Source organism: Terrapene carolina, unplaced genomic scaffold (genome assembly GCF_002925995.2).
Source record: "Terrapene carolina triunguis isolate 2854851 unplaced genomic scaffold, T_m_triunguis-2.0 Scaffold926, whole genome shotgun sequence".
Taxonomy (NCBI): Eukaryota; Metazoa; Chordata; order Testudines; family Emydidae; genus Terrapene; species Terrapene triunguis.
Genome location: NW_020665277.1, coordinates 2,975,609 through 2,988,156, shown reverse-complemented (window position 1 = coordinate 2,988,156; position 12,548 = coordinate 2,975,609). Strand labels below are relative to the sequence as shown.

General features: G+C 49.7%; 1 protein-coding gene across 1 annotated transcript; it reads left to right on the top strand.

The window, feature by feature from the left end:
• The first annotated feature begins 5,182 nt into the window (after positions 1-5,182).
• On the top strand, positions 5,183-10,501 carry RHOC (ras homolog family member C). Its single transcript, XM_029913811.1, has 4 exons — positions 5,183-5,342; positions 6,268-6,388; positions 8,773-8,903; positions 9,514-10,501. The coding sequence occupies exons 1-4, from the start codon at positions 5,187-5,189 to the stop codon at positions 9,685-9,687; spliced, it is 582 nt and encodes a 193-aa protein (XP_029769671.1). The 5' UTR covers positions 5,183-5,186; the 3' UTR covers positions 9,688-10,501.
• Positions 10,502-12,548: the final 2,047 nt, after the last annotated feature.

The window sequence follows — 12,548 nt, the reverse complement described above, 5'->3', positions numbered from 1 at the left end:
GGAATGATGAATTGTCTCCAAGAGACAATTTGAAAAATTGTCTTATTACCTTGCAGGGAAAAAATCAAATTAAGCTGTGAAGGTGGCGTGCCTGACTTTATAGAAAAAAACAAAACCTTGCCTCCTGCAGGATCCGCACAGAAAGCTTGTGGCTGTTGTGCTTACAAAATTTGTGTAGGTTAATCCCTTGGGGACAGCCTTATCTCGCAGGTATGCAGCAAGTCAGGGTTTGACTTCAGGCTACAGTGCTCAGAATGGTCAGGGCTGGTGCTGCTTTGGAAGGCTTTGGCTCTGTAGAACACGTCCTCCCCACCCCGTGTAGGGAATTGTAATTAATAAGGGATTAGACAGTGAGCTATCACTGAAGTCCTGACCCAAGTCTTCTATGGGCACAGGGAATTTGATATGTTATGCAGATTATAAAAGAATGGGTCAGACTCTTAGGATCAAAGAATCCTGTCAATCGGAGATGGTAAAGAACTGTTAGGTCATAGTACGTTTCCCAGCCAAGGCATGTTTGTTCCCTCCAGTATTTATTTTCTGTTGCTTTGTTCAACCTAGCTTTAAACTACCTAGCTCTTGTTTCACAGGAGGCATTCAGTGCCTGATCACTGAGCCCTCTGTGGCTAAGTTATAATTGCCATATTGTGAGACTCAAGGACATGAAGGCATAATTCCTTTAAAAAAACCCTGTCCCTTTTTTAAGTTCAGGCTGAAAATAGAATCGCTACTTTATCGAGGGATTTCAGTGCTCTTCGCTGAGTGCAATTTGGCAGCACTGCCTACTCTCCATACCAGGGCTAACTCAAACAGTGATTGTGTGGCAAAGGATGCGTTGTTATGGACACTGGGTAAAATGATGCCAGATGTGCTCTGAGTGGGGTGCCCTGTGCCAGGAGTGCAGCTGGCACTTACACACACAGACCTCAGCTTCCTCTTGTCTGAACACTTTTGCACATGGATCTTAAGTGCTGACAAATATGCCGTGCAACAGGCCCAAAAATGCAGTCTCTGCTCCAAAGACCTTACAGCCGAAGAACAAACCCAAGGGGTGTGTCACTTGGAGGGGATCGAGTTGTTTTTTTCGTGGGTGGGTGTGGTGAAAGAATCCTGGAGGGATTTGAATGAAGAGGGTAGTGGCTGGTGAAATGGGTTTGTAAGGTCTTTTCCATGCACAAGGAAGCACGAAATGACAGAAACAGACAGAGTGGGAGCGCAGTTTACATCCTAGTCTGGATAAGGCCCCAGAGATATTCAGGCATGATGACAGCACAGTAACATGTTTGAAAAGTCTTAGTCTAGACAAGGCTCCAGCCTTTAAAATGGGCTAGATTGATTGAGCTAAAGCGTAGGTTCCTCGCTAGCATCGCAGTTGTTGTCCACAGATGGCCTGAAAGCAGCCCTGCGTAAGTAACACTCCTTTCACGCTCTGCGGGTTTTCTACATCCTGCAGACTGTGAATATGGTGCAGGAAACCCATCAAACGAGGCTGGGTGTCCTCTGAAAACTCTGCTCTAGGAGCTTATTAGACCCCTAAATGTGTCTGTATCTGGAGCTTCTCAGCTAATTCTGGGAATATCAGCTGGTTTTTGTGTGAATTAACTCCTTCCCCCACCCTCCAGCAGCTTGTACAACTGATTGGTGGACATTCCTCAAGTGTAAATGCTTATCCGTGTTGCGTCCTGAGTTATTACATCATGGCACTGCAGGCTTCTTTTGTGGTAACTGAAATAATTACTGCTTAGTAAGGATGAGGCTGTGATGTGGTGACATTTATGTGATTAGCTAATCACACATTTATTTTGAAAGGCAGCCCATTCATGTGTTCCAAGCGAGTTTTTAGTGGGAGGTTAGAAACACAATCTCATAGTGGAAGGCAGTTAAATACCTTAATCATTAATTTGTTTTTTCATTGGTGGGGGGGGGAGAGGAGAATTTGCTCATCATATTAAAATGGATTCAGCTTGTTGAACCCTTTCTGCCACTATGCAACAGATAATAGGCATTTTGTGTGACAAGTTCTCGTGAGTGCAAAAAGATGCAAAACAGGTGGGTTCTCTGAGTGATAGTGACTTGACATGACATGCATACGCAGATGCCGCAATATGAGCAGAACATACTGTTTCTCCTCACTTCAGACCCTTTGGGTAGGTAACAAGGCACCAGGTCAAACCTCTATCCTCGAAATTTATGAAGGGTATGTCTACACTTAAACTGCTGTAGCAGCACTTTTGTAATGCTGCACTGGAGACGCTGGGGTTCTTCCATCGGTAGCTAGGTTGACAGAAGAATTCTGCCATTGATTTACACCGGGGGGGGGGGGCGAGGTCAGCGTAACTACATGTGGATTTTTCACACCCCTGAGGGATGTAGCGATGCCCATGTAAGTTCTCGGTGTAAACCAGCCCTTAGGTCTGAGACTGTGAGCGCTTGGGCGCAGGGATCTTCTTGTCTTTTTTAATATGGCGGCACAACATGTACTGCAATGGGGCCTGATCTAGAGTGGTATCTCTAGACAGACTGGTGTGAGAGATTGCCCTGTAATGTGCTTTGTATACTTCTGAGTATCAGGGGTACTAGAGCAAGCGTTTTCAGCTTCCCGGGTTATTGCCATTACAAGGGTAGGCATGAACCGTATATAAATCCTTATGTACCCTTATGTAAATGTGAAGTTTGTGGGAAGGAACCGGAGCTGGGGATGGGTGCTCATTGTCATTATACAAATCCAGATAAGGGTGTGCAAAATTTAGCCACAGACTGGGGCAGCTGGTGAAAATAGATGGCCCGGTGCAGTTTTGCATTTCAAGGCAAACAGCAGTCACGCTTATGGGCTCTACAGATTGGAACCTCCTCTCCCTCGGAACTCCAGGAGGGGTTTCCTAGCCGCCCCTGCAAGCCTCGCCTCTCCAGCTAATGCAAGGGTTGCTGTCTAGGCAGAGAGCAAAGTCACCTCGCAGGAACGTTGCACAGTATTTCCCTTCAGAATAGTGGTATTAGGTGCCCAGCTCTGCACTGCTGACTTGCTCTCTCGAGTAGCAGCAGCCATCTGTACATCTCTAACAGACTTCTCCAAGGTGCTCTTCTTTCCACCTAACTTTAATAATCCACATGCTTTCATTGTGCCCAGGGCCCCGTGTCCAGTTCTTTGTGGGCCGCCATCACAGTGGCGTAGCTGTCCCCCTTGCTAGCAAGCTGGCTAGACTCTACAAGAATTGCATGGAGATAAAGAATGAATTACCCAGTCACCAGGGCCGGCTCCAGGCACCAGCTTGTCAAGCAGGTGCTTGGGGCGGCCGCTCCGGAGAGGGGCGGCACGTCCAGGTATTTGGCGGCAATTCGGCGGACGGTCCCTCACTCCGCCTGGGTGCGAAGGACCTCCCGCCGAATTGCCGCCGCAGATCGCGATCGCGGCTTTTTTTTGTTTTGTTTTTTGTTTTGGCTGCTTGGGGTGGCCAAAACCCTGCAGCTGGCCCTGCCAGTCACCTTTGGAAAACAGGAAGGGGGAGGTGTGCTCCAGGCCAGCAAGGTGTGGTGTGGGGGGAGCTTTCAGTCCCACTGTCCAGGTTATACCTGTGGCGAAGAAAAAGAGAGTTTGTCTCTTGAATTGTCACCGCGGCACTTTTCTCATGCATTACTTTCACCAGAGCTTATCTACACTTGAAATGCTACAGCGTGGGTAATACACCCCCTGGAGAGGTTCACTCCACCGTTAACTCCGCTTAACTACCATGCTTGAAAACTTCACACCCCTGGGTGACCTAACTTTTAGTGTAGACCAGGCCTCAGTAGAAGACAATAAAACTGGAACTTTATCTCTGCCTCTTGCTTAGCCCTTCCTTGTCTAGAGTGGCTGTCTCTGGATTGATAATTCTGGGTTTAAAGGCGAGGCTGGAAAACTGTTCCAGGAATAAAACCTCACTTTATCACTCAGCTCCGACCTGTTTCCTCTGTCTGCACTGCTGATGTAGTCACTTGCCATTTCCTTGGCGCTCTATTTACTGCTGGCCACTTGACTGAAGTAAGGCATTTGATCCGTCTTCTGGGGTAGGCACTGAACCTAATTTTAAGAGTTGGAATTCTTGGAGTCCTCAGTATTGAACAGGAACCAGCTGTTTTGTATTGGAAGTGATATCTGAGACTCCATCTAAACTGGTCCAATCCTGACCATGCCTCATGTTCCCTGCCTCTTGTGCACATAGGAATCTTTGTTCATGATGGGGGAGGTGGGTAGTTACTGAGCACTACTCAGCAGGTTCACTTACAGGAATTCAGAGCGATGCTGATGTTGATTTCAGTGGAGTTACACCAGCTGGGAATTGACCAATGGTATTCTGCTTTTGCTGCCTTACCCTGTAGAGCTCACGTTTGCTGCACCCTCCTGGCAAATGGAAGCATTTCATAACTTCACTCTTTTACTTGAAGGTCTTTTAAATCAAGACCCGTTTTAAAGGCTGGTCGGGTTTTATCTCATTACTTCACTAATCCCTGTCTCTAATTATATTACTGACATTGCAAAAAGACGCAGAAACATGGTGTGTGCTGGAATGTAGCCAGGAAGCTGTAACCAGTCCACTGTCTGCTCTTTTTATTGACTGTTCGGATTTATAGAATGTCCCAGACTCTGGGCTCTTTCATGTGAATTTCTATAAAACCCACGCTGTACCCAGAATTCATAATGGGACACTAGCAGTAAGCTGCTTTGCCTATCCTGATAATTGTACCCTGAAAATTTGAGACCCGCTACTCTGACCCCTACTGATGCTCAGAAGGATCCAAAGCATGTTTAAAAAGCAGCGACGTGGATACGTGCAATGCTGGGAATGCTCAGACTCGTGACAGGTGTCCTGTATAGTGCACTAACTTGCCTACCAGAATTTGGCTAGGCCCCTGGGCTCACTCCTGACTGGCAGTGAAGTGTGCCGTAAGGACTTCGGCAAGTGGTGGGGCAAAGTAACCTCTGTCACGTGCCATCGGGGAGAAGGGATCTGCAGTGCACCCTCCTCCCTCAAACCAGCCCCAACACGGAGTTCTGGCATTGAGGTGGAGCCCAAGCCTTGGTGCTGCATTTAAATGCCCATGGCCGCTTGGCCCGTCAGAGGGCAGCACAAAATGAGCAATATATGCGGTACCGTTGGCCTTCCTGTGGGTCGTGGCTCACCCGCAGCCTCGCTCTTGTCTCTGCAGCAATGGCAGCCATCAGAAAGAAGCTGGTGATTGTGGGAGATGGCGCCTGCGGGAAGACCTGCCTGCTGATCGTGTTCAGCAAGGACCAGTTCCCTGAGGTCTACGTGCCGACAGTCTTTGAGAACTACATCGCTGATATCGAAGTAGATGGAAAGCAGGTAACTTTCCTGGGGGTCTCAGGCCACCTGCGCTTGTCTAGCGCCTGTATTCCCAAGCCATGGACAATCTCCGCACGAGGGACCGTGCGCTCGGCAGATCTGCTCACTTCCCCTCTGGAATGTTTGTCATGTGCACTCTTCCCCTCCATCCCCTGCTTCCTGCTAAGCCGTCTGTCGAACGACTAAACTCATCCACCTGTCCTGATGCTTTGGCCATGGCAGCCTGGCTCCTCAAGCCCTGTGCCAGGCATTGCTGTCGAGACTATTCGAGGTCTCGGCTATTGACCGTTTTTCTCCAGTACTTCCGAGAGGAGGAAGCCTTTCAGTGGGGGAGGAAGACAGACGCAAAGGCCGACAGGCTGCTTCCAGCAATGCTCTCCTCTGCTGTGAACTGCAACCCAGCATGCAGTGGCAAGCTCAGCAGGGTACCTGTCCCTCTCAGGGATTGCTGGAGCCCCTGACCTGTAAGCAGAGGACTCAGTGACACGCTCCCTGATTAGGAGAATCCTCCAAAGGAGACCATGCTCCCCACCTGCCCGAACCCAGACACCCGTAGCTCCCCAGTCAGGCTGGCTATGGAGAAGCATTGCTTCCTTTGGAGTAGACTTGGCTTTCCAGGCCGTTTTGCAGCTGGTGATATAGCGCAGTGGGGTTCTTGAAGGTATTGTTGTACAGCAGCCCCATAAAATATCCTGCATAGCTACACTATCAATTACTGGGTCCAGGGACGTGGATTAGGGAGGGGGCGTTGCCTGGTCACCTTTAAATCTACCAGAATTAGCAAAGCAACGTAATTGTCTTAACTGAGAAAAATGAATTGCTTCCCTGCCGGAGAGAACTGCCATCATTCTAGCATGAGGCAGTTTGGGAGGGTAGGGGGGTCATCTGTTATGCTGCTGACTTCTTTAAATCTCTCCTCTTCTAGGTGGAACTGGCCCTTTGGGACACGGCGGGGCAGGAAGACTATGACAGGCTGAGGCCCCTCAGCTACCCAGACACGGACGTTATCCTCATGTGCTTTTCCATCGACAGCCCAGACAGTCTAGGTAGGATCACTGGGGCCCAGACGTGGGGTTTAGGAACTAGAGTGAACTTCACCCTTATGCACAAGGCAACTTGATAGGTGGGTGGGCCTTGTGCTGCTGGCCCTCTGCACAGGGGTGAAGTTCACTCTAAACAGGACTATTAACATGTTCTTCCAAAACCGTTCAGCACAGGCTTGGATTGAGAGCACTCTGCTTGCAGTCTGCAGAGATGAGTCTGGCCAAAAGCCTAGAATAGCCTTGAGAGGAACAGAAAAGTTCTTGTTAGCAAACAAACTCAGCACTCCATAGACTTAGAATGTCACGGCATCACTCCTGCCTGGCTTCTGTAAGTCAACTCCTTCCTCGTGCACTTCTCCAACAACCTCCTCAGCTGTGAAATAAATAGAGCCCTGTCAAAATAGCTCCATGCCCTTTCTGCGTCCATTCCCTCTGCAGCACCTTGGTGCAAACCCGAGTGGGTAGAGAGGAGTCTTACACTTGACAACGTAGGTGTTGACGGATTCGGGTATTGTTCGGCAATGTCAGGGCGAATTCCAGCAGATACGCTGCCCTAGTTTTCAAGGATAGGGCCTGGTGGCCAAAGTGCTTTAGCCGTTCTTGACAACGGCTGGGGCTCCTGAAGAGAGCAGTGTGTCGGAGCTAGCACTAGTTGCTTGCCAGGTCTTGATTTCAGCCTGGTCTCCCCTGTAGCCAAAGGGCGTATCATGCGCTCTCTGTCCTGCTCTGGGCTTCAGCCAAAACCTACCCTGCTCTTATACATAGTGCGTTTGCTTACGCTGCCAGAAAGAGAACCCAGAAGATGAGGCCTGCAGTCAACCCAGAACTCCCACCAGCCCCTTCGGCAGCCTGCCCTATGTGATTAGAGTGAAACCTGCATGAGCAGAAGAGCAGATACCTTGTGGCGCTTCCGCTCTGTTCTCAGGCCCTCCCTGCCCAACAAATTCCTGGCTTTCGGCAGGATTGTAGTGTCTTTTCACAGCCCACAAGAAGGCCGTAGGAAAGCAGAGCCAGGAGCCCAGTTTTGCCAGCAAACCAGAACTCCGTTGCTAAATCGAGTATCCAGTCTGGTTGTCTTGACACTGTAAAGATCTAGTCCAAACCAGTGAGAGCTAGGAGAGCTGGTGTTCATGCTGAAGAGGATCTCTCCTTCCATAGCAACGATCTCCTGTGCTGAAGAAGACACGATTCTGCTCCTCTCCTACCTGCTGCACTTGCAATGTGTAATTCACATGCTGGCCATGCCTTCGTTAAAGCGGGTATGTTGAGGGGAGTTCTGACCCCCGTTCCTGGCTGGCTGTGGCTCTCCCTGACCCTGGATGTTTCACGGCAGATGATCTTCTTCCTTGGACACTTTTTCATAGTAAAGAAAAAGAAACTGTTGTGTAACTTGTTTGTGTCAACTTCAATCGCTGCTAAGGCCTTGTCTGCACTCAAGAATGGCCCCAATTCAGCAACTGGTGTCACTGCATCATTGCTGAATCAGGGCTGTTTATGAGCGTAGATAAGGCCCAAATCTTCATGCTGCCATCTCAGTGAGTTGATGTGCTCGGCAGGTTTAGGCAGAGGCTTTGAGAGAAGATAGTTATGAGGATGTTCCCCAGAGTGGTCTCTGCTTGGTACAGAGTCTCATCAGTTGCTTGGGAGGGAGGAGGGGGGCTGCCAGTGGGACTCTCTGGACCGAGGAGGAGTTTGCTGCCTTGGTGCCATTGGCAAGAGAAGTCCCCTCCTCCATGCTCATGAGTGAACAATTGTCTGTCACAGCTGTGATTACAGCACTCGCTAAACCACCCCATTTGGCTTGCAGGCCCGTGCATGATCGTACCACATCCTCCTCAAGTGCCCTTCAGTACTGTCCATCAGGGAGAAAGGGATGACAATGCTCCTTTTCACAAGGAAATAGTGGCTAATTGCAAATGATGCTGTCCCTCTACCAGCTGGAATCAACACCCTTGGCAATCAGACCTCATGGGTGTTTGTTCCCTTCCCCCCAGCTCCTTGGCATGGTCTCGCTCTTTGAAGGCCCTTCTGTTTGCCATGTTTGTAGGGGTGTCATCAGCAATGCTGCTGGGGTTTGGGTGGAGATTTTCCTTCACGCTTTTTTGAGCCGTGTCCACTTGAAGCTGTGGAGGGGTGTAGGACCCAGCCTCTCTGCCAATGACGCAGCAGTCAGGGCATGCAAATAAGGCTCTCACTGTATCTTCGTCCTATGCAGCTCAGCGGTATACAATTTCTCCAGGAAAGAACCTAAAACATTTGCCTCTTTTAATATCCGGGGAACATCATAGGAAGGCAGCAGTGGTAGCCTGGCCTGCAAGGGGGCCGCTGTATACTAAAAAGCCCTGTCAGCTCAGTGCAAAGTCCTTAACTGTGCTTGGCTTTCCCAGAGAACATTCCTGAGAAGTGGACTCCGGAAGTGAAACACTTCTGCCCCAACGTGCCTATCATCCTGGTCGGAAACAAGAAGGATCTACGGAATGATGAGCACACCCGGAGGGAGCTAGCAAAGATGAAGCAGGTAAGGGGGCTACATCACCTCTAGCTGCGATGCCAGCATCCCTTAAAGGAAAGCAACACATCTGTGCAGACACGTGTGCTCTTCCGGCTGTGCTGCGTATCCCCATGGCAACCGCAGTGCACGTGGGGTCAGGCGTGTTCTGTGGGGATAAGTCAGGCCTGCAGCTATTTGTAATTTCCTCTTACAGAGAGCCCTGGAGCCTCTCCTGCAGTCAGGGGTAGAGGGTGGTCGCCCATTGAGAGCAGCTTCCTCTGCACGAGGCAGTGGAGATCCCTGCTACGCAGTAACAGGGCAGTCCCTCAGCTCAGCCCAGACTGACCTGCTCATGCCTTTTCCTGCTGTGCAATTACTCCTGCAGAGGTTTACTGGCTGCTGCTGCCTCCAGTTCCTGTTAATGTTCCAGCAGAATCCCAGTCCCCGAGAGATGCCGGATACTAAAGCATTTCCCAAGACAATCCTGGCTTCTCTTCCGAAGAGGGAGGCACTCGGATAGGAGTAGTCATGGTTGTATCAGTACCTAGAGATGCTGAGCCTCCCTGACTGCACGTCTGGGCTGCTGCACTGGTGCTTAACTCAGCGTTCCTAAAGCTTTTTCTTTCATGACTCTTAGGAGCCGGTGAAGCCAGAGGAAGGGAGGGACATGGCTAACAGAATCAACGCCTTTGGATACCTCGAGTGCTCCGCCAAGACGAAGGATGGCGTGCGGGAAGTCTTTGAGATGGCCACTCGGGCCGGCTTACAAGTCAGGAAAAACAAGAAGCGTAAAGGCTGCCCACTCCTGTAAAGCAGCAATGCCCGTGAAGAATGTGACTGCCATCTGTACTGTATCTGTCTTTTCCTGCACCCCCACGTGTGTGAGAATGGGGTACAGGATGGGAAGAGCGCTGTTAGGTCTGATGTCTAGAGAATATAATGTGGCCTGCACCCCGCTGCCCAAAACCCACTACCTGAAGCACATATGGGGAGGTGTCTAGTGGTGCTTCTCTGTGCCATGCGTGGACTGTCCTCCTAAGCCGGTCCTGGGCTCTGAAGGGCCAAATGTCTTTGGACCATCTTTGGCAGACACTTCTGTTTTCTATACACCATACAGTGCATTTGAGTAGCTCTCGGTGTTGTACTTCAGTCCCATTTTATACTAATCCCTCATCCCCTGTTCCTGTCTGAAGCTCTGTACAGATTCTCTGCAATATTTAATCTCTACTTTCATACTGTTCGATTAGAGCAAAATAAGGAAGCTCTGACACAGTCTGCCTGTGGGTGTGTGTTCCTGTCCTGGCATCCTGGTTGTGTTTTCTTGAACTCTTGCTTTGTCTCCAAGCCAAGATGTTCAGCTGCTCCTGCTCCAGGGGGTTTTGGATTCTCCCTCTGGTTAAGGTGTACAGCACACCCACCAGCATTTTGTACACAGATTCACCAAGGCAGTCTCTGTTCTGTCTGTACTCAGGGCCTTGCCCTATTCCACCAGTGCTTTGCAAGGAGCTGTGCTCTGCTACTGTCAGAAATGCCTTCTGCTGCGCTTTCACCTTGGACCTGCACTGTGGTAGTGTCTTCTTATCCTCTTTCAATAAAGTAAGGCCTTGTAAAATAACCCTTGGCTGGGTCTTTTTCTTACACACTGATGTTTGCCTTGACGTTTGAGTCCACCCATAAATTAAAATGCATAGTTGGGAGAATAAATGCAAATTGGTATTTTAATAACTGTAACTTAGCGCCTGTGCACCATTATTCTGCCCCATGCATGCAGACCTCTCGGGTCTCCTGCTCTCCTCTCCACTAGCTTCCTGGGGATGTCCTTCATTTATCCCCATGCCATGCAGCTGGGTTGAGGGGCTAGAGCAGGGAGTTGCCAGTCAGGACTTCTCGGTTCTTGTGGACGAAATTCCTTGGTTTTGTCCATAACTTGCTGCATGGCCCTTAGGCACTATGCCTCCTACCTTGGTCACCTGTTGGCAAAATAAGAGCCAGAACTACTTGCTTCACAAGATGGTGCGAAGCTTCATTAACACACTCTGAGCGCCTTGCAAAAGGCCTGGAGAGGGGCAAAGGCTGCCTATTGCATCTTTCAGTTTCTTTCAAGCCCTAGTTCTAATCGCCCTGCTTGACTGACCAAGGCAGATTCCCCACCTCTGCCCTGTTAGGACAAGGAGAGGATGCCTAGCTCTAACTAAGATGGGAGTGACACTTCCAGGGAGGAATGCGTGAGGGTTATAGATCCCCTGCCAGTGCATGGGGTTGAGCACTTCGGGTACGTTAAGGAAGCTGAGCTGCTTTGGGGAGGTGAATTCCACAATGAAGAAATGCAAAAGGAAATGTCAGGAGTGGTTTGGTCAGAGTCCTGTGAACGCTGTTCCAAGCTGGCCATAGGAAATGGGGTGGCTCAACTTTCTTCCCTAAGAAGGGGTGTGTCTGTGTTCTGCACAGCTAACAGCAGTTCTCTTCTGCAAAACCTCATGCTGATTCTCCGCTGGGAACTCCCCTCAGAACTCCAGGGGTTTCTGCAGTGGAATTTCACCCAATGCTCACATGAGACAGGGAAACTGAAATCTCTTCCCTTTTCTGCACTTCGAAACTTTCTACAAAACCAAACCCGACTTTTGGACTGATAAAAACATTTTGATAAAGTCAAAACATTTTGTTATGATTTTGTCTTTGTTTCAAAAAGTGATTTTATAAAAAAAATGAGCAGTTCCGTGTTGATGTCAGTTGGGACATTTTGGCACCATCACAACACTTCATTCTGACATTTTCTAAATAAAATTTCACCAGCAGCTGCATTCCCGCAGATAGTTTTGTTTTTGTAAAATGGCATTTTCTGTTTGAAACCCGCTCTGGGAATGTTCTGTACACACTCTAGAAATGCTACCTAGCTCCCCGACACTGAGGAGGGGGAGCAAATTCACATGTACATTCAGGCCGTGCAAATAGACCTGGAGCATCCTGATGCTGTCGCCTGCTTTCATCATGAGCCTGAATGTTTGGAAGAGGTCAGGTTTAGAGTAGGGGATCGTTGACGGGATTTTCGGGCACCAGGAGTTTGTCCTCTCTCCTCCCTCTGAGCAGAGAGAAGGGGGATGTTTGAAATGAAGAAATACCACATTGCAGCATGCCCAGAAAACACCTTGGGGAACAGTACAGCCCTTTCTGTTGCCCTGTCCTGTTTGTGGCCAGCAGGAGTGGAGATAGAAAGCAATACAAATGCCTAGTAAGGGAAACCTGATAGCTTTGCATGTCTGCTGCACTGGTGAATGCCCTGTCAGTGCTGGGTTACTCTCCAATAGCCTCCCCTGCCCATTTGGGGGCTAATTATTTGTGAACTGTCTGAGATGCCCGATTGCCCACCCCTCTCTGGTTTGGGTGCCTGTTCCCACAGAGCAGCACTTTCCTAGCCTTCGGCAGGCCGTGCACAGCTCCTCTAGGGCCGCGAGCGAAGGAAAGAGACCATGTGCTCCATAACTGCTGCTCTCAACATAAACCTCCCATGAGCCAAAGCCTCTTACCAGCAGGGGTCTCCCCACACTGCTGAACTGGCACTGTGAGAGCAGCAGTGACCAAACTGGAGCCAGTCACAGCACACTGCAGTGGGGCTCGCTGCCAGCAGGAGGACCCAAGGTGGGCTGGTATGGTCCCTGCTGAAGTCCCTACTGT